Genomic DNA, 25,591 nt, shown 5'->3' with positions numbered 1-25,591 from the left:
ATGTTAGATCAGACTTCAAGGTGCTTCTGCTGACTTATAAAATCCTAAATAGGCTTGCCCCATCTTACCTGTCTGATCTCCTTGAACTGTACAATCCATCTCGCGCACTTCGCACTCAAAATACAGGGCTCCTGTGTGTACCTAAAGTTAATAGAATTCAGCTGGTGGCAGGGCCTTTTCCTATTGGTTCCCGTTCTTGTGGCATAACCTGTCTGCTGCTATCAGAAAATCAGTCTATTGAGTCCTTTAAATCCAAACATAAAGCTCTGCTATTTGCCTTAGGCTACAATTAGTTGCCTTTAAGTTGAGTGTTTCGCAACCTGTACTCTGTGATGGGTCGGTTTCTGTCTAAATAAATTTATCAAGCACTGTTCTGCCGAAGAGATAACATATAGATTATTGACTATTGCAAACTGTTTGCTTCTTTCACATGTTTTCTCTCACTCTCTGAATGATGCCTTCTCCCTTCTCTTCTTCTGTGTGTGTGAATGGTGTGATGTGAGTCTCCCTTGTGTGCACATGTGGTCTGACCTCCTCCCAGGTCTCCATAGTGATGGTGATTGCCACCTGGACACTGCTTGGCACCCCCCTCATCACATTTTCTTATTATATATCTTATAAAGCCATATAAATGTGTTATCCTGTTTCAATGTTATATCCCTCTCTCACTCAGATGTGTGACTAATGGTTTTTTTTCTCCTACATGGTGATGCTGGTCACATGACTCTGGTCCTGGGCTGTTCAGGTGGCTTCTGGACACTGCTTGGCATCCTCCTCATTGTATTCTTCATATATTTTATAATTCTACTATAATTCTGTTATCCTTTTTCAGTGTTGTATTGTGTAAATTATGCAAACACAACAGTCATTGCACATTGTCCGTCTTGGGAGAGAGATCCCTCCTTTGTTGCTCTCCCTGAGGTTTCTTCCTATTTTTTCTCCCTGTTAAAGGTTTTTTTGAAAAAAAAATTTAGGGAGTTGTTCCTTATATGATACGAGGGACTAAATACATGATGTTGTGTTGCTGTAAAGCCCCCTGAGGCAAATGTGTAATTTGTGATACTGGGCTATAAAAATAAAATTGACTTGACTTGACTTGAACAAGGACACAAAAATTATAGACAATGAACTCAAGGACAACGTGTGGAGGAGGATCGCAGAGAAACTAGGCTATCACAATAGTGAGTAACTTATGTAGTTTACTTTTGGATGTAGTAGAGGTGGTAGCAAGCCTACACTTCCTTGCTGGTCCAGAGCCGGTCGCAGCGCACCGCAACGGAGGAAGTGCGCCCGGCGGGGGCTGGACCGGCAACAGGCATGATCCCAAAGCGAATAGGAAGAGATCCCCTTGCACCGCACCACCGTACCTCAACCTGTGGGTTGAGTCCACCTCAAGTCCCACAAATATGTGACAGAAAACTGGGCTTCTGCTGCAAATTCATATCTCTGCCGGTATGAATACTTTTGATTTTCGTTTCTTTTATTCGTCAGGTTCCTGGTGTGTAAAGGCCTTTACTGCCTCCTAATCGGTTGATTATTGTATTTGATATCTGATGAGCATTTAAAAGTCAGATTTTTTCACAGAACCACAGATGTGTTGTGCCTGCCCACACCAGTAAAGTTGATACCAATATTACACAGCACTATGAGATGCCACGTGTTTAGGGGTTTCTCAGTTTTGTGCTTCCTAAAATGTCAGTGATTGATTAAAAATTATCAGACATGTCTACATCGCTCGTATTTTGGGCTTTTGCTTATATCATTTTTGACGTGTAGATAAAAAAAAGCTATTAAAACTTTGGTTATATTGGCTCAAGGTCATTTTATGCTCCAGGTTTGATTTGCTGTCAAAGTTTCATTGAGTAAAGTGAAATCTTGACACTAAAAGCTGATTTCTTTATCGAACAACGAGAGCAGGAGCTGAACAGATAACCTAAAGGGGGGGCGGGGGGCATCCAAAGTTGAGTTGCTGGTAAGGCAGCAATGACAAGGGAACGGCTGACCTGTCATCCTTTGACAGACAGAGCTAGAGGGTAGATCTTTCACACCTATGGAAGAAATCTGGCCCACATCCATTCATTCTCACACCTCTGCCGCTCTGCATCCTCCTTTATCGTGCTCTCATCTTTGCTCATCTTCTCAAGTATTCATGGCCATACAGCGAGACTCGTCTCAGAATATACAACCGGGATGCCCAAGGCGGAGGGAAGCCATCCTGATATGGAATTCTTTGGTCCTCCGCGAATGTTAGAGAAGTCATCTATAAACCTCACTCCAGTTTTTCCTTCATCGGTTCAGTTTCTCTCCCTCTTATTTCCACTGCAAAACCCTTGTGGTGAAAATATAGTACGACACATTAGTCAAACTGTTTGATTTGCAAAGCTTTTTTTTTTCCTTCCAATTCTTACAATGCGCACTGTCAGCCACATACTGCACCACGGTATTAAAGCTAAGTGGCACAAACTTCAGCCCAACTCTCACTGGAGTTGAACTTGATATGTAAAACCTTGACTGCTGATTTTTAAAACACACACACACACACACACACACACACACGAAGAAACACAGAAAACTGTCTTCATGCTCACTTTCTAAAAATGTAAAATTTAAATGGCTGGGGCTTAGCGGAGTGATTCTCGTTTTGCCACTTAAGAGGCTGGGGGCTGATGCATTGTGTCAGCTCATGTTCAGGGTCATGTCTGTGTCACTTAAAGCCTCCCTAATGAGAGCCAGACAAGCGCGCTGTGCCCAGCCGAGCAAGGCCTGAAATCTAAAAGCTAACCACAGCATGAGAGCACTGGTGCCCGAGGAAAAAGAGGAACGAACGATCCAAAACAATGGTAAACTCGCTAGAGGAGCTGTGGCAGAAATGAAAAGGGAATCTAAGGCGGTATTTGTGTGAATTGTTACAAAGAGTTGTTCAGGATTCAAGATTACTTTATTTGCCCCGAGGGAAATTTGTCTTGGATATAAAGGCTGCCACATAAAGATACATACAATACAGTGCAGTAACAAACATAAAGTGCATAGCACAGACAAGTGTGGACATAAAATGCATTCAAATACATGAAGCACAGCACCTCATTTCACACCCTTCTTTACGTCCTGAGTTTAGGAGATGCACTGATAGAGGGATGAAAGAGTGTTTATACCTGCTCAGGTATCTTCTCCTGTATTTAATTGGACCCCCGTAGCATCTACCTGATGGGAGCAGTTCGTGTTCTGAATACCAGACATGAGAGGGGTCAGCGATAATTTTCCTAGCCTGTTTAATTATAGTCTTCCCAAAGAGACACAGAGCATTTGGAGGGAGGGAGGCTCCCCCACCACTTTCACTGATGTGTTGCCCAGTCTGTTTATTTATGATTTTAACTTAACCGATATGTTAGCAAACCGAGCTGAGAATCCGCAGTGTAGTATACTGTCTATCACAGCATGATAGAATAACATCATTACCCTCTGTCCAACCCCAAACACCCGGAGTCTGCACAGAGTAGAGTCGCTGTTGGATCCTAGTACATACAGAATTCACGCCAAGACAGATTATAGTCAATATGTAAACCCAAGTATTTGTAAGAAAAGTCATCATCATCTTCTTCTTCTTCTGGCTTGTTCCCTGTTTTTCAGGGCTCGCCACAGCAGATTTTATAGTTTCCATCATTACCCTGTGAGGCCACAGCACCAATGGTGGCCTCGACCGATCCTGTATGGTCTTGTCAATCCACATACTGATTTGGAAAAATATTTACGTCGGCTGCCCTTCCTGACATAGCCACTAACCCTATGGACGGGGGCACAGGTAAAGGGGCTAGATGCCATCCCAGTATTCATGGACTTGCGCCTGTAGCCACAAGTATTTGTAAGGATGAAGCTTGGTAATTCGAGCGTTATGGATGAGTAGCGGAGAACGATCCCCCGAGATGTCCTGGATCAAAAATCATTACGATTCCATCCCTCAAAAGTTCTCCATTTTAACCTGGCAGCATGGTCAGGATGATGAGAGATGACGGTGGATTGTCTGAGAGGCACACTGGGACCTGTCCTAGCGGAAGGCTGAGGCTCAACTATGAAAGCCAAGCCTGAGTGAAGGGCTTTGTTGTTTATCATTGATATTCTTGACAAACTGACAGGTGCTAGACTGGCTTCTTACTGGCAGACAGTGAGAGACAGACAGGGAGGTGCCGAGGACCCACGATTGTAAAGGAGTCGAATTAAATCTCATGCAGTCTTTTGGAGGCTCTACCTCAACAACTGGATAAAATAAAGAGTTAAGAATTTGCAGGATTTATTCTCCAACCTACTGCTCACAACTCACGTTGATAGAGGCTTAACGGGAAACTCCACATTTCTCATTTTACATGTGGGAGGAGACAGTTGATCAATTCAACGTATTCACCTTATTTAACATGCAGCACCTCCACACCTTACACTACTTCATGATGGAAAACACTAGTTATATGTGGATGCAAACACATTTAGGCCCACGAGTTCACGAAAATTTAGTAAGCATTTTAACCAGGTCTTCATATTCAGACGTTTTTATATATGTATATATATATATAGCATACTTTTATATATATTTTATACATACCTTTTATACATACTTTTACTATACATAATTTTTCTACACAATTTTGTTATTATTTTTTGGGATTTTTTCTCTCTTTTTCTCCCCAATTGTATCTGGCCAATTATCCCATTCTTCTGAGCTGTCCCGGTTGCTGCTCCACCCCCTCTGCCAATCCGGGGAGGGCTACAGACCCTAACCCTAACCGACCAGAGGAGGCGCTAGTGTAGCGACCAGAACACATACCCACATTCGGCTTCCCATCTGCAGACCCAGCCAATGGTGTCTGTAGGGACATCTGACCAAGCTGGCGGTAACACAGGGATTTGAACCCGCAATCCCTGTGTTGGTAGGCAACAGCATAGACCACCATGCTACCGGGACGCCCTACTCATACATAATATAATCTTAGGCAGATTGTTCAAGTGTAGCCAAAACTACAACCGTGAGTTTACGTTGCCTTGAAAAAAAAAATGGTGCAAAAAATGTCCTTGGCAACATGCAGGGCGAAAGGGCGCGAAAGTGTGTTTAAGTCAATGTATATACACTTATATGTGGCTTCAAATCAATCAGTTACTCGGATTATTTTTGTAGTGGAGCATTAGGTATTATTCACATCTTACTCTACATTCAGTTAACATCTAAATCGCTATCATTACACATCGCTAGCCTAGAATCCTCAGTGTACATGAACTACCCATCCATCCACCCTTTATCCAAGCCGCTTATCCCAGTCGGGGTTGCGGGGATGCTGGAGCCTATCCCAGCAGACATTGGGTGGCAGGCGTGGGGACACCCTGGACAGGCCGCCAGACACACAGTCGCACCTAGGAACAATTTAGTATGGCCGATTCACCTGACCTACATGTCTTTGGACTGTGGGAGGAAACCGGAGCCCCCGGAGGAAACCCACGCAGACACGGGGAGAACATGCAAACTCCACACACAGGACGACCTGGGATGACCCACCAAGGTTGGACTACCCCGGGGTTCGAACCCAGGACCTTATTGCTGTGAGGCGACCACGTTACCACCGTGCTGCCAGTACAGTAAGACAAAAAAGAAAAAAGACCCCCCCTCCCCCGTGTTTTACGTTGTTTTATGCTATTTAATAAGGCCTTGGCACCAAGAATACGCCAACACCGAGGAGCTTGTTAGACTAAAAGGCTGCTTAAAGGGTCCAAATAAAAGGGCCCTGCCCATTCAGGAGCCCGTGCGTGGTTCCTTTTTCCCCATTCCCACTGATCTGCCAGCTAGTATTCCCACGGGACGAACACCAAAGGCCCCGCGCTGCCCCGCGCACCCGATTCCCTGTACAGCCCAAGGCGAGGGTCCGCAGCTGACAGCACATGCATAGTTAATGAGACGCTGTAATTTACCACCCAGACCGGCACACCTGAAAAGTTCAACGCAAACCATCAGCTGTTCAGCTCTTCTCTTTTCACCCCCCTCAACGTCCCGAAACGCGTTTCTCCAGAAATAGCTTCACAGATTCAAGGGTGGAAAATGACAACCTCAACTGCTTCACCGCAGTCTCCGAGCGTATTCGTAATCGTCATAATTTCTCCTCCCGCTTTTTCTCCGCGCACTGTTGATACACAAACACACAAACACAGACGGCGGCTCTTTACTCACTGATTCATGGCCCTTGTCCTTCACATCGTACACAGCTAGCTTGACTAGTGTCTCCGGGTTAGCAGGGCAGTCTGGAGGGAAGGTCACCCCCGTCAGAAACAGCGGGTCTCTGTTTGCCTGTCGGGAAAAGGGACGACATAGAAAGAGGGTGAGAGGTGTGCCTGTATGGGGGTGTGAAACGTGCGAGCGAGCGCGTGTGTGTGTACACATTTCTTCTTAGTATGTGTGCATGTGCTGTGCATGTGTTTTTGTGTATCCTCATGTGCGTGAGTCCGCACAAGCTTGTGCAAGCATACACATGTGAGTCCGTATGGCAACGCACATGCTCACGAGGAGGATGGGAGCCAAAGGGAGAGAGAGAGAGAGAGAGAGAGAGAGAGAGAGAGAGAGAGAGAGAGAGAGAGAGAGAGAGAGAGAGAGAGAGAGAGAGGAAGAAAAAAAAACGAGGTGAGGGAGGAATGAGCCAACAGCTGGGCTCAGTCTGTCCTCCCCTTCATGTCCAAGCCCCGAGCCCCAACCCACATCCACCCTAATTCCTCCCCTGGGCACGGGCGAGATAAGAGCTCTCCCTGGTAGTCAGACCCACAGCTCTGACATAATGAGAGTTCCCGGCCAAGAGCGAGCGAGGTGCGTTTGCAGGCGGGGTTGCAGTGGTGGGGTGCCGGTGGGACTACACACACCTGAGGGGTTGCAAGGCCTCAGCTCAAATTCAAAAACAAACCTTCAGAAAATAAACGTATAAAACGCCTTCATCCTCTTTTACCGTCCACATCGTTCGGCCTGCGGGGGGCCCTCTCTTTACCTGGGAAATGTCCCGCTGTCTCACTCGTACTGTACCGTCTGCTGCCTCCTGCTACTCACGACAACATTGACTGGACACATTCGACGGCAATGAATAAACCCATCGGTATTAGGTATGCCGGGGAGCTTGGAGGGCGCTTCCTCGGGACTGGCAGACAGACGGGCTCAGACTTTTGGGTCATTAATGGCCGCTCGGTGGTTAACTCGAAGTGATTCAAAGCACTGTCTGTAAACATTGGGTGCTTCCTTTTCCTGCCCCCTGCTCTGATGGGCGTCTCTGGAATGCAGCACCAAGGGACAGCGGCACAGCGCCGAGGAACGGCAATGAAACCGACACAGACCAACAAGCAAACTGGTATGTATGCACAGACCCGAAAGTGAGAACTTACAGGCAATCGCATCCTTCTGTGCAACCAACATTCATGCACACGTATACATATACTTGCAAAATGCATATACATATAAATATATGTGCAGGTATGTATGCAAATATGTTCACTAAGCTCTCAATACAGCCAAAAATACACACACACACACACACACACACACACACACACACACACACACACACACACACACACACACACACACACAAAAACAGCCCTTCCCTATTACGCAGATACCAAAATGGAAAACAGCGAGTTTTAATTGCCATTAATTTTGGGAATCCAAACCAAACCGACCACTGTAGCCAGCAAGAGATCGGTCTGTACCTCGCCGTGTGTACTGTTCATCTGGACTCCGGGATCTAAACAGACCAGCGGCTGTAGCAGCTTTCAGTACCAACGGCACCGGGTGTCCACCGGTACAGCTACAGTAGAGGTGTGTTTGCCCGGGATGTATGTGGTCTGGGAGAGTTGGGGACCAATTACCTATCATGGAAGAGCAGTGGAGCTCAGCACAGACACACACTAACGAAAACAAGGTAGCACATCCACACACACACACACACACACAAAGGCAGAAGGATTACACGTTCCGGGTCCACGTACACATCCAGCACCCGTCTTCCTCCCGCACCGTATCCCATTTGATCCTTTTGTTTTCCCAGAATCGGGCCGAACGCTTGGGAAGAGCGAAAACAAAACCCGCCACTCCGCGCCCCCTTTCAGCCTCACGTACTCTTCGAGGCAGGGTGCCAATCTTCATGACCAGCGGCGTCATCACGCCAACCAGCTGTACGGCGCCGTGGGGCGTAACGCGCCGAACGCACAGCCAGGTGCCGCACGGTAGGCGAAGGTGCCGCAGAACCGATGCCCTGCAGTATTAGCGCACACTCAGCTATGTTTTTACAGTACATAACTGAGAAGGCAAACAGACAAGACGGACCCCGGTGGTTATATGCGGTGCATGTGCACACAAACACACACTCGGACAAACTCCCTCTCACACACACACATGCTCGACACATCACATCTCCCCTACTGCCTCACTGAATAGGCCTCATTCACACTTACCAGCATGCTTGGCAGCCTCCGTTACAGCAAAATCGTCTTAGCGCCGCTGACAGGTTGAGATGGGCTAAAGCGGTAAGCTTGTCTCCCTTTACATGAAGAAGTAAGCCATTCAGTGCTGCCAGCAGCCAGTCGGCCGGCCAGTCAGCCAGTCCACAAGCCTTTGCCTTTTGACGACAGCTGCCCTCTCCCCCCTCTCTCACTACCTGCTTGTTGCCGAAACCTCAAGGGGTGGGCATCCAGGGCTATTAAAGGGTGGGGTGAGGTTTGTTTGTGTGTTTATGTGTGTGATAGTGTGTGTGTGTGTGTGGGGGGGGCACATTTGTTTGGGGTGGGGTCAGTAAGCAGTCTGTGTCGGAGGGCGCTTGAACTTATTTTTTCCCTCTCTCACTCACTCAACTATGATTTTCATACACAAACACACATACAAACACACATAGAAACACACACACACACACACACATGCGGCAGAGCTATATTTTGGCGCTGTTCCAGGCTCGGGCTGCTTTGCTTGACTAACATGACATCAAAGGGTGTTTTATCCCCCGGCGCTCTGTGACATCAAATCCCCTCGGAGCGCCACCGCCGCTCCTCCACCAACTGGCAACGTTTTGAAAACGGGATTTTTCCATAGAGACATATTAGTGTTGGACTAAAAAACATACACCCCCCCCCCCCCCCGTTTTCCTCTCTCCTCCTTTGCCGATTTTGTTAACATGACACAAGCGGAAAACAAACCACTTACGTTCCTGGAAAAAAAAGAGGGAAAAAAAAGGAAACAGAAGATCTCTTCACACCGAGCACTCTGGAAGAGATACCACAGAGTCATGCCTTTTTTTTTCTTCTTTCTTTTGTTAAACTCAATTCGGGCAACATTTCGGCAATTGTATTTTAACAGGATTTAGGATTTCTCGCTTTACTTTCGGCCTTGTGGTTTTTACCGAAACGAGATTACGACGCAATATCTAGAATTGCGTTGAGGCATGCTCAATAATCCAGGTGAGAAATCAAAGAAGGTTGCATCAGTTCATCTGGATACAACGTTATCCATCTCTATCTGTCAATATACCCCGTTTCCCCTCGGGGGTGAACAAAGTATTCTGATTCTTTTTGTTTTTTATTCCCCCCCCCCTTTTTCTCCCCAACTGTACTTGGCCAATTACCCTATTTTCCAAGCTGTCCCAGTCTCTGCTCCACCCCCTCTGCTGATCCGGGGGGGGGGGGCTGCAGACTACCACATGCCTCCTCCGATACACGTGGAGTCGCCAGCCACTTCTTTTCACCTGACAGTGAGGAGTTTCACCAGGGGGACGTAGCGCGTGGGAGGATCACGCTATTCCCCCCCGCCCGCCCGAACAGGCACCCCCGACCGACCAGAGGAGGCACTAGTGCAGCGACCAGGACACATACCCACATCTGGCTTCCCACCCGCAGACACGGCCAGTTGTGTTTGTAGGGATGCCAGACCAAGCCGGAGGTAACGCGGGGATTCGAACCGGCGATCCCCATGTTGGTAGGCAACGGAATCGACCGCCATGTTACTCGGACGCCCCTGAAGTATTCTGATTCTGATTGATTCTGATATCTAGAATTATGACTATTGTCATGAACCACGGCTACAGCTCCATGTCTTGCTGCAACAGCAGTTGGTAGTCTGAAGTAGTGCGCAGTAGGTCGTCTGCACAGACCGCAGCTAGACACCGTTACTTTTCCCCTTCATTTTGGTATATACTGTTGACCCAAACAGTCCAGGGAATTCGGTTTAATATGGTGACAAATAGGACAAATGCATTGATGCACGTTAAGGAGCAACCCACCCCAGACCCAAAAGGCTTGTCATCATGAGTGTCATGTTTGACCCCTGTCTCTTACTTTATGGATAAGACAAGAGACAGCCACCATTGCCCTGTCCAAAAATCACAATCAGAATCATGTTTATTGGCTGTATAGGTTTGCACATACAGGGAATTTGACTCCGGTTCGACTCCGATCCTCTAACCCTTGTAATATATCTGGAGCCTAGATAAGCGAGTAGTCCCACGTATAGAGTCACGGTTACGGCTCCCAGCCAGCCAGTCCGCCATTGAGACTCCAATCGGTGTTAAGCAGACCCCTGACCAGCTGTTGAGAGCGGGGCCTCTTGGGAATGTGACAAACAGGAAAAACACAAGTGGCTGTGAGGCTCTCCCCGGGCACACACCGCAAACACGATGGGGGCACCGAAACGCACACGGTTTCACACGCACTAACTCGTCCAGGCACACACTTGTGCATGGATGCACACATGGCCTGTCTCCTCTGAGAAGCAAATGAACAGCTGCCGCCGTGCATGCCGCCACTGGGACCACGGCCAGACAAGACTAAACGAAACGATGTAGGAGTGAGAGACCCTAAGTGATCACCAGCGTCCATACAAGCGACCCTTGTTGGATAAAACTGACACTTCACTAAACGTTGCATTGCATGCCATGAACTAGAAAAATCAAAGTAATTAGTGGGGTTTTACGCTTTCCAGCACGCCATTCATAATCTATAAACTGAAGTCTGTAAACAATAAATAATTATCATTCTCTAATGAGCTGGAAAGTGTCCTTTCAGACGGCTCTACTGTACTGTATGTTCAAATCGATGTCTGTTAAAACATAATGATGAAAAATACCACTTTAATAATATCAATCAAAACGGTGGAATTGTGTTAATTTCTGACGTTGTCTGTCTTCCGCGGAGTGCTCAGACGAGTTAATCTGATCACAAACCGTATCACATTATTCAAGGTCAACCGATGAACTGCTGGCTCGAAACAAAAGGCACGGCAAACAATCTTAAATACAAAATTGTCAAAGTCCTTCTTATTGAATTTGTCGAGCTAGAAAGAGTTTATGCATACCTTGTTTTTATTAATCCAAAAGCAGTCCATATCCTCAGATCCTAATCCAAATCCTGCACATTACAGCCATAAAATCCTAACTTCTTCAGCTGCAGCGAGAGCGTCTGCATGGCTGAGCCAGCATACAGTATCCTACCACATCCTGTGTTTCCCCACAGAAACACACACACACACACACACACACACACACACACACACACACACACACATGCACGCACACACACACATGCACGCATTGGCATTCCCTTGACTAGACTGAAAGGAAACTTCAACATTATTGAATAAGCAGAAATTTAGCTTTATTGAATTAGCTGCAAAGAGACATGCCCTTAGTTTTTCCTTTTTGACATTCTGTACTCATGAAAAAAGGGCGAGAGGGAAGGAAATAGAGAGGGGATTACTCTTGTGTGTGTGTGCGTGCACATACATTTCTCATGCACATGAGTTGGGTCTACCGCACAGTGAGGCAAGGGGCAGCTGTTGCAGCCCAAAATGCGCTTGTGGTTATTGCCTTCACAACAGCACTTTCCCTCTCTGCGGGTAATAAACGAGACGGTTTTAAGAGGTCAAAGGGCACAAAGACTCGCCTCAGGTTCAGGAACAAGAACAAATAGGGAACGTGTACCTGCACACCTATACAGTGTATGCTCAGAACGACGAATTAACTCCTTCGTAAATGGATTCTCCGACTCACCATCCACTTTAGCCTTCATTAGCTGTCCTAGCTCACTGACTCAGACGGAGAGGAAAGGTTGAGGGAGCGGAGGGCAGAAAGAGCGGCAAAAAAAAAATTAAAAAAAAATGAAGGGAACTGTGTTGAAGGCCCAGTGATCCAGAGACACGCCAGAGCAATGAGCACTGGTGGTCAAACACGGAGCGACAGGAGGGAGTGAGTGCGAGTGTCCATGTATGAATCTGTGTATGTGGTTGCATGTGTGCATGTGTGCGTGTGTGTGTGTGTGTGTGTGTGTCTGCATCCCCTTACCTCAACAATCTCTGTGCAGGCATGAGATGCAAGACACTGCTCATGGGGGTCTATGACAGCCACTCGGATGAGAGCGTTGGGCTTCCTGTCTCTGCCCGAGGCCAGCAGATCATTGCACGCTACAGAGAGCAGGAGAGGATGAAAGAAGTTTAAAAAGAGCAGGGAGAGACAGACAGTCGGGAGGAAAACGAGGCGTACGGCAAGAAAGGGGGAAAATAATAGACGGTTTCTATTATTTCTAACACGCAAAAGCCACAGAAAAGACACAACGGACAGACAAAACCAGGCCAAAAGTGAAGCGAGCGACAAGTGAAGAGAAGGGGGTGGTAAAGCGAGCCCCGCCCCCATCCTAATCCTCTCCCTCTCCACCCAGAGGCAGCTAGAAGGGGAAAGTGGCGATAGGGAGAGGGTTGAGAGGTTGTCCAATCCCCAGGAAGTATGCCCTGTCAAACAGGAAGTCACATGTGTGGCTCTGGAAAGCGGCGTTCTCTCCGAGGACCACAGCTGAGTTTTTTCTTTACTTCTGCCGTTTCCTGCTGCCCTCGCCCTCTATATTCTCTTCCTGGAGATATCAATGGGAAAGAAAGATTGGGTTTGTTACATGTCACTTTAGCGGGTAATTAATTATCCTAACGGCGAGAGGTGGCAGTTTTTATACGCTTATATTCCTTACAGCTTGTCATGCGGCCCCGTTACTTTCCAGAGACAGGAAGAATCCGCTTCCCAGAAATCCCTAATAGGAAACCATCCCTTCCTGTCTACAGATCTGCTCGAGCCCCAACTCATTTAAACTCACCGATTCAGTTAAATCAGTGCACCTGCCCTCGACAAACACCAACAAGAACTTGAATACATGTATGCTAAAGTCAAATAGAAAAACACTTTTATGTCATCAGGCATTACCCTCTTTTAATAACGGCACCATTTTGCAGATAAATAGTTTGAGCACTGCTGTCCGAATCTATAGGTAAAATAATAAAATGCTGTTAGGTTGCCTTTGTTTCTATAGAAAAACATTTTTAATGAAGTCCTGACCAGGGGTATCACTAGAGATATATATTGAGGGGGGCTACGTCTCAGCTGGGGGGGGGCCTGAGGACATGCTCTCCCATGAGAAGTTAAAAAGGGGGGGGGCAGCAAGAAAATGCTTGTTTCCATGGCATTTGAGTGGCAATAGGCCAAAAATCAATACACAATTTTGCTTCGTTGCTGCAGAGAATATTACTTTAAGGCTGCATTAAGTGATTGCTGACCACTACGGGGCAGACGGTAGTGCAGACCCACAAATGGACACCGGTGAAAGAAGGAGGGACTCAACCAGAGAGGGAGTTACTAAACTTGCTGTCAAGACCACCCGATGCAAGATCAAATCCAGATTAGGTCATTAGCGGGCTGATTCCTGGTTAAGTCGCGGACCAAACCTTGTCCGGTCCGAGTCATGACTAACACTTTAAATTGGCCGGTCCAACTCAACACGGATGGAAACTAAACTTATGTGAAGACTAACACCAGAGCAGTGCTAATACAGGGGGCGTCTGGGTGGCATAGCGGTCTATTCCATTGCCTACCAACACGGGGATCGCCAGTTCGAATCCCTGTGTTACCTCCGGCTTGGTCGGGCGTCCCTAAGGACACAATTGGCCGTGTCTGTGGGTGGGAAGCCGGATGTGGGTATTCGTCCTGGTCGCTGCACTAGTGCCTCCTCTGGTCGGTCGGTCGGGGGGATGGTATAGCGTGATCCTCCCACGCGCTACGTCCCCCTGGTGAAACTCCTCACTGTCAGGTGAAAAAGAAGCGGCTGGCGACTCCACGTGTATTGGAGGAGGCATGTGGTAGTCTGCAGCCCTCCCCGGGGTAGAGCAGAGACCCCCCCCCACACACACACACACACAAAAAACAAAACAAAACAAAACAAAAAACAGTGCTAATATAATTAAACACCACGGGCTCTATTTTTGTGAAACTGGGTGCTGGCACAAGCACAACTGCAAGCACACATGGAATATATGAATATATTTTTTGGTAATTTGGTGACCAGCGATGGTAGCACAGCCCTGGCGCAGTGTGGCACAGTTGATAAAGGGGTTGGGGGTTGGATTAGGATGAATACATCATAAGAACATGAAGTTTTGGCACTCTGTGACTTGGTGACATAAACCAGCTCCTCTCATGCCCTTTAAATGCGCCAAGGTGCAGTGTATTGTCATTTTTGAGATGGATGAAGAGGTAAGTCTATCAGAACCTCTCTGCATTATCACTAAATGAACTCCTGCAGTGGTAAAATCGTTCTCTGTACTGCTGCCATCTTCCAATTATAAACCCCATTCCCATAGGCTGGGACAAAACAAAATATAGTTTTGAAGCAAGACGCAATGAGATCAATATTAGTCTTCCTGGCCTACATGACTTAGAAACTGACTGCAGTGTTCTCTTTTCTTTTTTTTTTAAAATATATTTCTAGTTTTTCCTCTTATCCCACCCGATTAACCCAATGGCATATGGCCGGAACTCTTGTCGAATAACTCCCCTGACTCATGTTTCCACAGGAAGGAGATAGTCGTAACACCAGCTGCCTTCAAACTCGTGTCGGCCGCTCTCGCTATTTTCCACGCTGAAGCCTCGCATGGATTGCATCACCTTCAGGCCGTGAAGGAGGCGTAGGGAGAATGCTTTCGGTTGCTTGGCTGCAGCCGCCCGGGTGGGCCAGAGGGGTCGCTGGAGAACGACGAGTCCCCGAATACCACACCGATCTACACCCACGATCCTTCGGGTAAGGGTGGCCTAATGAATGCCTTACCCCGTGGACGCTCTGGCCGTGACCGGTTACGGCGAGTCTGGGATACGAACCTCCCAGCCACATGACGAGCGGACTGCAAGAACGGCGGTTTATCCCGCTCGGCCATCAGAGCGGCCCAGTGTTCCCACACTGAGCACAGGCCAAACGCGGACGAACAGTTTAGTCAAGAGTCTGACACGAGAGTGGATTTTCCCCGTCCTGATCCCATAACACAGTAAAACAATGGTAGAGGCTAGTTCCCGTCGATGCAGAGAACGGTCAACTGAGCATGCGCAAGTACCCGTTGCCTCCGTTGTTTGGGTAGGTTAAGGTTAGGGCGGGTGTAAATCCCCCCAAGGCACGGCGAACACAAGTAGCTTTCTTGAACAGGTTTAATGAAGTCCCCAAATCTCCATCAACACCGTGAAAACTGTATACATGAAACAATACAATTAGCGCAATTAACATAAAATCAGACCGCACATAACGTGGGCTACACATTACATAACGTACCTCGTTGGCTGCATGCCAGAATGAGGGAATTGTCCGTGAAACTTGCTGGTTGTCTTTGATGTCCTTATAGCTTCCGTGACAAACATTAACCCATGATGGCCGCGAACAGCGAGAAAAGACCGCGGGCCACCCGAAAGTCCACGCATCATCCCGTGAGGAAGCAGGCGGAAGCGCGCGACCGGAAAAGTAGGCGAAAGCACGTCTCCCAAACAACGCGAGACCAGACCCAAATACACACATGGGAACAATCACAAACAAATCAAACCATGTGTCACCCAACAACCAACGAACAAACGACGTACAAACCAACCATGGAATCAACCATTAATATTGTAGCGAATTCGGGGGACAACGCAACCACAGGAACTGCCGCGGCCGGGACGCGAACCCGTATCGCCCGCACCACAGGAGGCATCGCTAACCGCTCGACTAAAGGGTCAGGCCCGCGAGCTCGCGGTCAGCGTGTCTTGTTATCCATGCACGTTACAATATAATATCAACCAAGCATCAATGAAATGTATCAATGAACTGTATGCACCATTATGGCTACATTTACAGCGGGGTTAGGGTTAAAGTTAGCTAATCAGACGCAGAGTAGGGGTGGGTCTTCCTAGAATCCTAGCGCCTGGATGCTATGCGGGGCATGGTAGAGGCATTTTGCGCATGCTCAGTTGACCGTTCTCTACTCCATTTCCGTTCTCTGCATCGATGGGAACTAGCCTCTACCGTAAAACAATTAACTCCTGTTCCGATCACTGTATCGACAGTGGCGTTGACTTCCGGCACATGGGAATCCACGGGGTCCCAACCAGATGCCAGGCTCCAGCATAGACAGTTTGGACCAGTGGATACAGCTGTCCGGACCAGACAGGCATTTCCCTTTGTTAAGTTAGGTTGACCTTTCAATGCGTCATCATTAGCGCAGGCGGAGGTGGGAAAAAATCATCTCACACTCGAGGAATTTGTTAATCAGCCTGCGTTTGCATCCGCGCCAGCACGAGAATAGAGCCCCCTGGCTGTAGTAGAAGTCGACATTTCACCACCATCTCATCTCATCTCATCTCATCTCATCTCATCTCATCTTCAGCCGCTTCTCCGCTGTCGGGTCGCGGTGGCAGCAAGCTAAGTAGGGCACTCCAGACGTCCCTCTCCCCCAGCAACGCCCTCCAGCTCCTCCTGGGGGATCCTAAGGCGTTCCCAGGCCAGATTGGACATGAAGTCCCTCCAGCGCGTTCTGGGTCTACCCCGGGGTCTCCTCCCAGTTGGCCGTGCCCGGTAAACCTCCAAAGGAAGGCGCCTAGGAGGCATCCTAATCGGATGCCCGAACCACCTCAACTGGCTCCTTTCGATTTCACCACGAAGTAAAAAAGAATTAGGCCTTTTTTTTCTCCTTCCGCCAAAGAAGGAATGTTTCAGTTACCGTTTGTCCAGTTTCAGAGACCTAAGTTAATAATGATAAAAAACAAATTATATTAGATTACTCTTTATCGATCTTCTCTGGAGAAGTTAATAAAAAAAACAACTTAAATTTAAAGTCTTGTGCTTGATTAATTATCATGAGACCACACTGTCCGAGACCGAGTCAGGTCCAACTCATTACGCTGTCCGAGATGAAACCTCAAAAATCAGGATTTGTGACCAAGTCCATACACAAGAACTACAACCCTATTGCTGGACTGGCAAAACCAAGCAATACATTGAATGTTAAGGAAAACTACTGACTGACATGTTCGATTCTCAACGGCATCAGCAGTACTAGCAACCCAGTCACATTATTTGATTCACTGCTGATGTCAAAATATTGCTTAATACAGCTTTGAATTGCTTACACCCAGGCCCTTGTGGAAAAGGCCCAACAACGCCTGCATTTCCTGAGGAGGCTGAGGAGCGCCCGTCTATCCCCCAGAATTCTCACCAACTTCTACCACTGCACCATAGAGAGCATCCTGACCATCTGCATCTCAGTGTGGTACGGCAACTGCACCTCAGTGGACCAGAAAGCTCTGCAGCGGGTCGTCAAGGCGGCCCAGCATATCACTGGTACCCAGCTCCCAGCCATAAAAGACATTTATCACAAACGCTGCCTTCGAAGGGGTCTGAGCATCAGCAGAGATCCCAACCATGGAGTGTTCTCCCCCTTGCGCTTTGGGAGGCACTACAGGAGCCTCAGAGCCCACACTACCAGGCTAAAAAACAGCTTCTTTCCACAAGCTGTTGCCCACCTGAACCTGGCCACCCACTGAATGTCTGTAGATATTTTTAAATATTTTGTACTCCAGCTCTTTTTTAACTTATTTTTAGCTTTTGGTCTTCATGTGTGTATATCTTATATTGTGTTTGTCTGTGTCTGTCTTGCACTGTTTGGTGAAGCCACAGCCCTCATTTCATTTTTAACATGTGCCTGCACACTGTTTTTAATGACAATACATTGAATTGAATTGAATTGAATTAAAAGCCTGGACGTAGAGAAACTCCTTCTTTTACTAGTAAGAATATGCAATAATATGTATAATTTGTGTCTATACATACACACATTTATGAATATTTATACAATTTAATTTCAACATTAAGAACTTAAGGACCTAGCACCCTGACTGATGAGCATCTCTGGATGATCATAATTCAAAACTGATAGTTTAGCCATTTACCCCAATGAGCCTCATTCACTGTGTATTAAATTCCTCAACAACCCTTTAGAAACACAAATTACATATAACACTGTCTGCGAGGAGCGTTTACAGTCAACTTTAATGAGTAAGGATATTCTAAAGGGTTTGATTTGTTCATTTTTACCAAAGACTGTTTGGATTTATCAAATACACCAAACACGGTCCTCTGTTACGTGAATTTACATTTAGGGCCTATTGCTCTCTGGTGACGTCACCATGTAAAACTTATGAAATCATGCTTAGATTTTCAATAAATCAACTGTATTCATCCATCCACCCATCCATTATCTGAACCGCTTATCCTGCTCTCAGGGTCGCGGGGATGCTGGAGCCTATCCCAGCAGTCATTGGGGCGGCAGGCGGGGAGACACCCTGGACAGGCCGCCAGTCCATCCCGGTTCGAATCCCCGTGTTACCTCCGGCTTGGTCGGGCACTCCTACAGACAATTGGCCATGTCTGCGGGTGGGAAGCCGGATGTGGGTATGTGTACTGGTCACTACACTAGCGTCTCCTCTGGTCAGTCGGGCGCCTGTTCTGCGGGGAGGGGGAACTGCAGGGAGGTGCGTAATCCTCCCACGTGCTATGTCCCCCTGGCGAAACTCCTCCCTGTCAGGTGAAACGAAGCGGCTGGCGACTCTACATGTATCAGAGGAGGCATGTGGTAGTCTGCAGCCCTCCCTGGATCAGCAGAGGGGGTGGAGCAGAGGCCGGGACAGCTTGGAAGAGTGGGGTAATTGGCCAAATTCAATTGGGGGGAGAAAAGGGGGGTGGGGGGGGCAAAAAATATTGGCTTCAAAATTATTTATGGGAACTACAATAAATTTTACGGGTGCCAGAGTCCACTGGAATAACTTTGCCAATGGCACTGGCCCTGACAAAGAAAATATCAGTGATGGATTCTTTTTCAAGGCTTCACATATTGTCATCCAACATCTACTTGGTTTTGAAAAAAATGTATTATTGAATATTTGTACACATCGGAGGGAAGGAAATCACTAACTTGTGTTAATCTAACCTAATAAGAGCATTGTATTCATCCAGCAGAATCCTGGCATGTAAACAACAAAGGATCTTCCTGCAGTGACTAGTCCGTTTTGTACATCACGCTGCAGAGAGTCTGAATGACCTTACTCAATGGGTGCTGATCCATAAAAAGCAGCAATTAGAGAGAGAGAGAGAGAGAAAAAAAAGTTGCTTTATTTATTTATTTATTTATTTTTATGAGCAATTCCATCTCTTGGTTTGACTTTATTATAAAAGCAATGGAAAAGAGTAAAACAAAAGGCTTTTGTTTTTTTTTTTGGTAATAGGTATTGAGACAAAGTGAAGAGCAGCAATAATACTAATACGAGGCATGAAGTGACAAAGCATTGAACACTTTGTACCGCGGACACTTTTCATTCTTTGACAGACTTTAGTGGTGGTTTATCTGACTCTCTGGTATGGATAGTAATAAGATGAGAAAGACAACGTGGCACTGTGCTTCCAGGGACACGCAGTGTGGTGCCAATGGATTCATACAGTATAACAATAAAACTGCTCTTGAACCCGCTTCTGCAAGGTGGGTAGACACATACACCGTGCTCGTACACTTATACATGCCCCCTTTGTAGAAATACGAAATATATTTTGTCTGAGAGAACGCATTTTAGAGAGATGTTGTCAGCATTGGAACATTCCAGACTCAGAAATATGCATCAGTGCTTTGAGTTGCTGCTGCAGCTAGAAAAGCGCTATATAAGTTCAATCCATCCATCCATCCATCCATACAAGTAACCAAATATGAAAGATCTACCTTGTCTTTGCCAGTTACCATAGCAACCTTTCTCACAGCCACACCTTCCCCATCGTCCACAGGAAAGCGCAACCTCTGGCGTAGAAAACTGCATCGTTAGCACAGGATGTATGTAGATGGGAAATGTGGCACCAGCCCAATTAACTTTCAAACCGGTCCTTCTGTGAGTGGTCTGCTTTTACACTCCTAGGTGTCTGAAAGTGTTTCCTTTTGTTCGGGCCTCGGCTATCTGGCTACCAGCACCGGATGGGTTAATTACTGTTTACCTTGTGGTACTTGTACCTTGCCTCTCACAGTATATTTTTCTAGCCTTTAAGAATTGCCTTTTAGACCCCTATCTTCTCCAGGGTAATTGTTTTGTTGGTCTTGCTTGGCCTTTTAAAGGTCGCATACTGACTGCCTCAGTGAGACCCCTTTGATTTTGTTATTGTGCCTTTTCCTTTTTTTTCCGTTCGTGGGGTGGGCTTTTCCCTACAAGGCCTTGGTACAGTGTTGAAGAAGCGAATGGCTCAACGCCCATATAAGTTAGTATGTACACCTAAAAAAAAGAGCTTTGTTCTCCCCTCACCAAACCACAAATTACAGTATGGATGAGAATTTATAGTTACATGGCCTTCAGCTAATTTTCTGTCATGTTCAGTGGTAGTAATAATTTGCCAAAGGCAGACATCTGTTGTCCAGTATAACCCGAGGAACGGTGTCAGTGGTCAGGTTAACTAAGGGCATGGCCATCTTTCTGTTTAATGGATTCTGTTAAAAACTTAATTTCCCCAGTTCATTATTGAAAAACGTGTACATGAGATCTATGCAGCCACATATTCATCTTAAATCAGTCTTTAACAGATATGCCAACCGAAAGTTAAATGTGAAAGTGAAAGTAAAACAAATTTTTTAAAAAAGTTACCCCAATTAGCCTGTACCCTCCCCTCACATCCCTTTATCAATGTGCATATGGGTTTCAAATGTCACTTCAGCTGCTAGCAGCCCCCACCGATCAGACACATTAAAGGCAATGATCAAAGAGGGTTGAATCATTTCATCTGGACACAACGTTTATTGACAGATACATAATATAAAAGTCATAAGCGTTGTATCCAGATGAAATGATTCAACCCTCTTTGATTTTCTTACCTGGATTATTGAACATGCACCAAGACATTAAAGGCAATGAGAGACATGTACCACTCCATACAGATTACTGCATGAAACTGGAATTTTGTAAGTATGGTTTTATATGTTGAAATTTGCTGGTAAATACGTAGCTGGAAATTCTAAATACCAAAGAACGACCACCCCCAGCCATGCATGACCATGCTGTTGATATGTACGCAAAGGGTAGAAATAAGCCCTGCAAACAACAGAATCAATATGGCTGGAAAGAAAAATGGTAATTTCAGGTCTTTTACAACCTTGGTCTTATTTTTGTAGTTTTTGAATTCTTGCGCTCCGTTATGATACCATTTTACTTTATTAGGTACAACATCCCATAAACGCTAACAGCCTGCTTCTTGAGACACCGCATCACATGGCTGCTTCTCAAGTTGTAGAACATGCTCGGCTGAGAGGTTCAGTTACTGCCAAATATAAGAATAGGCAAAACATGTGGTCTAATTGACTTTGAACATGGCATGATCATTCGTGCCAGACATGGTGGTTTCAGCATCTCAGAAACAGTTGTCTTCCTTGGATTTCTGCACATGACAGTGTCTAGAGTTCATTAGGAATAGTGTGATACACAAAAAAACCATCCAGTCAGCAGCAGTTCTGTGGGTGATAACTCATGTTGTTGTTTGTTGACAGAGGTCTGGGGAAAATAACAAGACTCGTTCGAGATAACAAGAATGCCACAAGATTTTAAGTGACAGTTCAGCTGTGCACAGGAGGACATCTCTGGTTGCACAACTTGACAAAAGTTTTAAGCAAAGTGAAATGGCTGCATTCCTGTAGGTTTCTTTTTTTTGCGTGGTTTTTTTTTTAGTCCAAAGACTCAATGCATTTTACATGAAATCACATTATGGGGGACCCCAATGGGAATCAAACCCCTGAACTCTGACAGTATATATTCCATGCTCAAGGTAGATGCTGCCATAACGTCAGGCATCATCTGAAGACCAATCACCGAATTGACGGCTTCCAGCAGCAGAGGACCGTTCCCGGTTCCACTTCTGTCTGCAAAGATGAGTGGACGTGTGATCACCAAATCTGGATGACTGAAGAGAAGGAGGACATCGCCTGGTCTGACAAATCTGTTTTTGTTGTGGCATGCTGATGCTAGGGTCAGAGTTTGGGATGAACAGCATGAATCCATTGATCCCTCTTGCCTGGTATCACGCTGGTGGTGGTGGTGGTGGTGTAATGGTGCAGGAAACGTTTTCTTGGCACAAACAGGCCCTTTCATAGAAATTGAGTATCATTTCAACGCAACTACGCATTGCTACTGACCAGCTGTATTCCTTTATAGCAGAAGTCGAACCTTTTTCATCGATACCTCCAGCAGTACAATGTCCCATGTACACACAGCAATGTCCTTGTTGATACTTACTACTATTGACAGTTAGGATAACTGATCACTGAATATGCACATGAATGGATGCTTTTTTTTTTTTACTCCTTTATTGTTAGGTAGGACTTTGCTCTGAACAATGATATGGAAAATTGTGTTATTTTTTCCCCCATAGCAGCAAGATGAAGACAAATAAGGCAGGTAACAATAACATTGAAGAATCCCAGGTGTTATGGTTAACATGCACAGTTAACGGACCAAGCTCATAGAAGATAAATCAGTAGCTAAAATGGGTAATCAGCCATATTGTCTCTTTTGAGTTTTTTTATGCCGTGTGAATGATGCTGACTTGCCAGTACTGCCAACTGTTTCATTTCAAACGGATCTCTGGGATTTAGCGGTCAAACACCAAAGCAATTATTTGTATCACCATAGATGTCAGCAAGTTGAACTAAAGCAAAGTTCTTGAGGATCGGCGCATTTAACCACTTCTTCTCCAGGAACTATTGCAAATTTGAAGGGGCTCATGTGTCCACCTTGAGTAAATCTATAACTGTGGCAAACATTCACAACCTGGCGGCCAGTCACTGAATCATGGGTGGGTTGAAAACTCGGACTACATAACAACATGGATTTAATTCTTTAAAAAGGTGTGCTGATAGAGTAAGACCCTGACAAGAGAGTGGCAGCTCAAATCACAGCGTGATAAATAACTTGTACGCCAACCCTGTCAAAATGGAAGTCCATTTAGTCCATTGAAGTCACGGCATACGCTCTGAAATAGAAATGTGATTGCATTAAACTAATCAAATCACATTCCCCAATTCTACCTAGTGAATGTCTTTTAATGTGGTTGACCGACGAGAGGTGGTGCAGGACGACAGCAAAGAGAGCGGGGTGAAACATGAATGGAGTGACTTGCACAACAAGTAGAATTAAGTGAATGCCACTAAAATGAGGCTAACCTCAGATTACATTAAAGAGACGGACAGTTTTCCTGTCTGTGGCTAAGGTAACAATATAATGCTGGGGTCGCAAAACATTTTATGAGTTGCTTTGTGCATCACTTTGTCTATGTAAACTGTACTTCTTACGTACTTATCTTAATGCAATTTTCCTGGAGAATGCAAAAGTACCATACCTTCTTTTCATAAAAGGCATGCTCTTGAATGAAATATCTTGAAATTAGTGTTGTAGACAAAACATGCAGAAACAACACTGACCAAAGGGCTGCTCCATTTAAAACGAATTAAAAAAAAACAACAACATTGAAACAGACAACAAAGAAAAATAAAATCACATACACGAGCACAAGATAAACAGGGTGGTCATGGAGACTCAAAGGCTAGAAAGTAAACAGCTTAGTGGGGGTAGGTATAATTGGAATGGGGGGCTCTGGATTCGGGGGACGCACCCCAATTCACCCCGAAACTGTAGCCTGGATTTGTAGGGCAGCACAAGTGCTTGGTAAGTGCACCTAAGGCTTCTAATGCCAGGGATGGACTACATAGCTCACATGGCGGCATACAAAGAAGAGACAGGGCACTGCATATTTAAAGACTTCCAATTGATGATTAAAGATGGGATTAAAAAAATACCCTACGAACCCAACATGCAAACCTTGGTGTTGCTATGACAAAATATCAGTCCAGCTTCTTTCTTTGTCAGTGTGGTGTAGAAAAAATTTACTGTCACCGACTTTCCTATATCAAAGTTAACCGAGGAAGAATTTGGCACCATTCTAATAGGCTTCCCTTGTCATCTACCATGAAATGACAATATGCTGTGCCACACCACATTTGAAGAAGAAGAAGAAGAAGAAGAAGCGGAAGGAGGAGGAGGAGGAGAAGAAAGTCACTCTATTTTGTCATTGTACAGGTTACAATGAAATTTGTTCTCTGCATCTAACCCATCCTATTGTATAGAAGCAGTGGGCAGCTGCAGCGCCCGGGGACCAAGTCCAGTTCTTCTTTCCATTGCCTTGCTCAGGGGCACAGACAGGAGTATTAACCCTAACATGCATGTCTTTTTGATGGTGGGAGGAAACTGGAGTACCCGGAGGAAACCCACGCAGACACGGGGATAACATGCAAACTCCACACAAAAAGGACCTGGGACGGCCCGGGGTTCGAACCCAGGACCTTCTCGCTGTGAGGCAACAGTGCAAAACACTGCCCTTTCATACCCTGTATTGTAAAGGGTATGAGATGAGCTGATTGGATTAGACAAGTCAAAGCTCACCCCTGCTGCACCTGCTTATAATGTACACATCCTGATCCAACCCCTTTTTCAACTGCACCAGGGCTGCACTTGCATCTCTGATCATCAAATTACCGAAATTATGCCGGATATGCCCATGTGCACCAACACACCACACTTCACCAAAATAGAGCCCATACACTTGGGGGCCAGTGAAGTAAGTTGAGTTCATGACTTGTATTTATGAAAACCGACAATTCAAGTGCAATTCCTGGTAGTGAAGTAAGCGATTTTCAAGTTTACAATTTGACGCAGCGTGCCCAAACACAGCATTAGCGCGTGACATTGAAATTACTAGGCTCCTAATTAGTAAGATTGGCGTCGTATAAATAAAATGTTTTGATTTGTTTCAGCTGGAATCCGGACAAGTTGCCCCGGTCGGCGACTCCCACGATCTGATATCTGGCTGCTAGTCCCAGCGACGCCTGTTCAGGTGAAATGCGAACAGGTTCTAGTGCGTAGTAATACACCGGTGTTCCTCAACAACAAAAAGTAGTTCCAAGATTTACCGTGGTCTGAGAGGGGAATCGAGCACCGGAAATAGGCAAAAGATGTTGTGTTGGTTTGTGAATGGTTAATTTTTTTCTCAAATGTTTCTCTTAGCTGGCCCCGTTTGGTGCTGTTCCCTTTTTTTTTGCAACCTCGCTGGGACTAGCTGCCAAATTCCTGGCCACAGGGGTCACCGAGCAAGATAATGTCCATGCATCGGTAACGCTCTCTCATGATAACTTATGCCGCCTGATGCC

General features: G+C 46.1%; 1 protein-coding gene across 1 annotated transcript in view; it reads right to left on the bottom strand.

The window, feature by feature from the left end:
• inpp4b (inositol polyphosphate-4-phosphatase type II B) overlaps window positions 1-20,136 on the bottom strand; it is a 221,129-nt gene extending 200,993 nt beyond the window's left edge. Inside the window, exons 1-4 of the mRNA XM_056279773.1 lie at window positions 20,128-20,136; window positions 12,851-12,891; window positions 12,330-12,567; window positions 6,203-6,319 (exon numbers count right to left, since the gene is read on the bottom strand). Of these exons, the coding sequence (XP_056135748.1) occupies window positions 6,203-6,319; window positions 12,330-12,567; window positions 12,851-12,891; window positions 20,128-20,136 (405 nt within the window). The remainder of the gene's footprint in view (window positions 1-6,202; window positions 6,320-12,329; window positions 12,568-12,850; window positions 12,892-20,127) is intronic.
• Window positions 20,137-25,591: the final 5,455 nt, after the last annotated feature.

Source organism: Lampris incognitus, chromosome 5 (assembly GCF_029633865.1).
Source record: "Lampris incognitus isolate fLamInc1 chromosome 5, fLamInc1.hap2, whole genome shotgun sequence".
In the NCBI taxonomy this organism is placed as follows: domain Eukaryota; kingdom Metazoa; phylum Chordata; class Actinopteri; order Lampriformes; family Lampridae; genus Lampris; species Lampris incognitus.
This window is presented reverse-complemented; position numbering and strand designations above follow the sequence as displayed.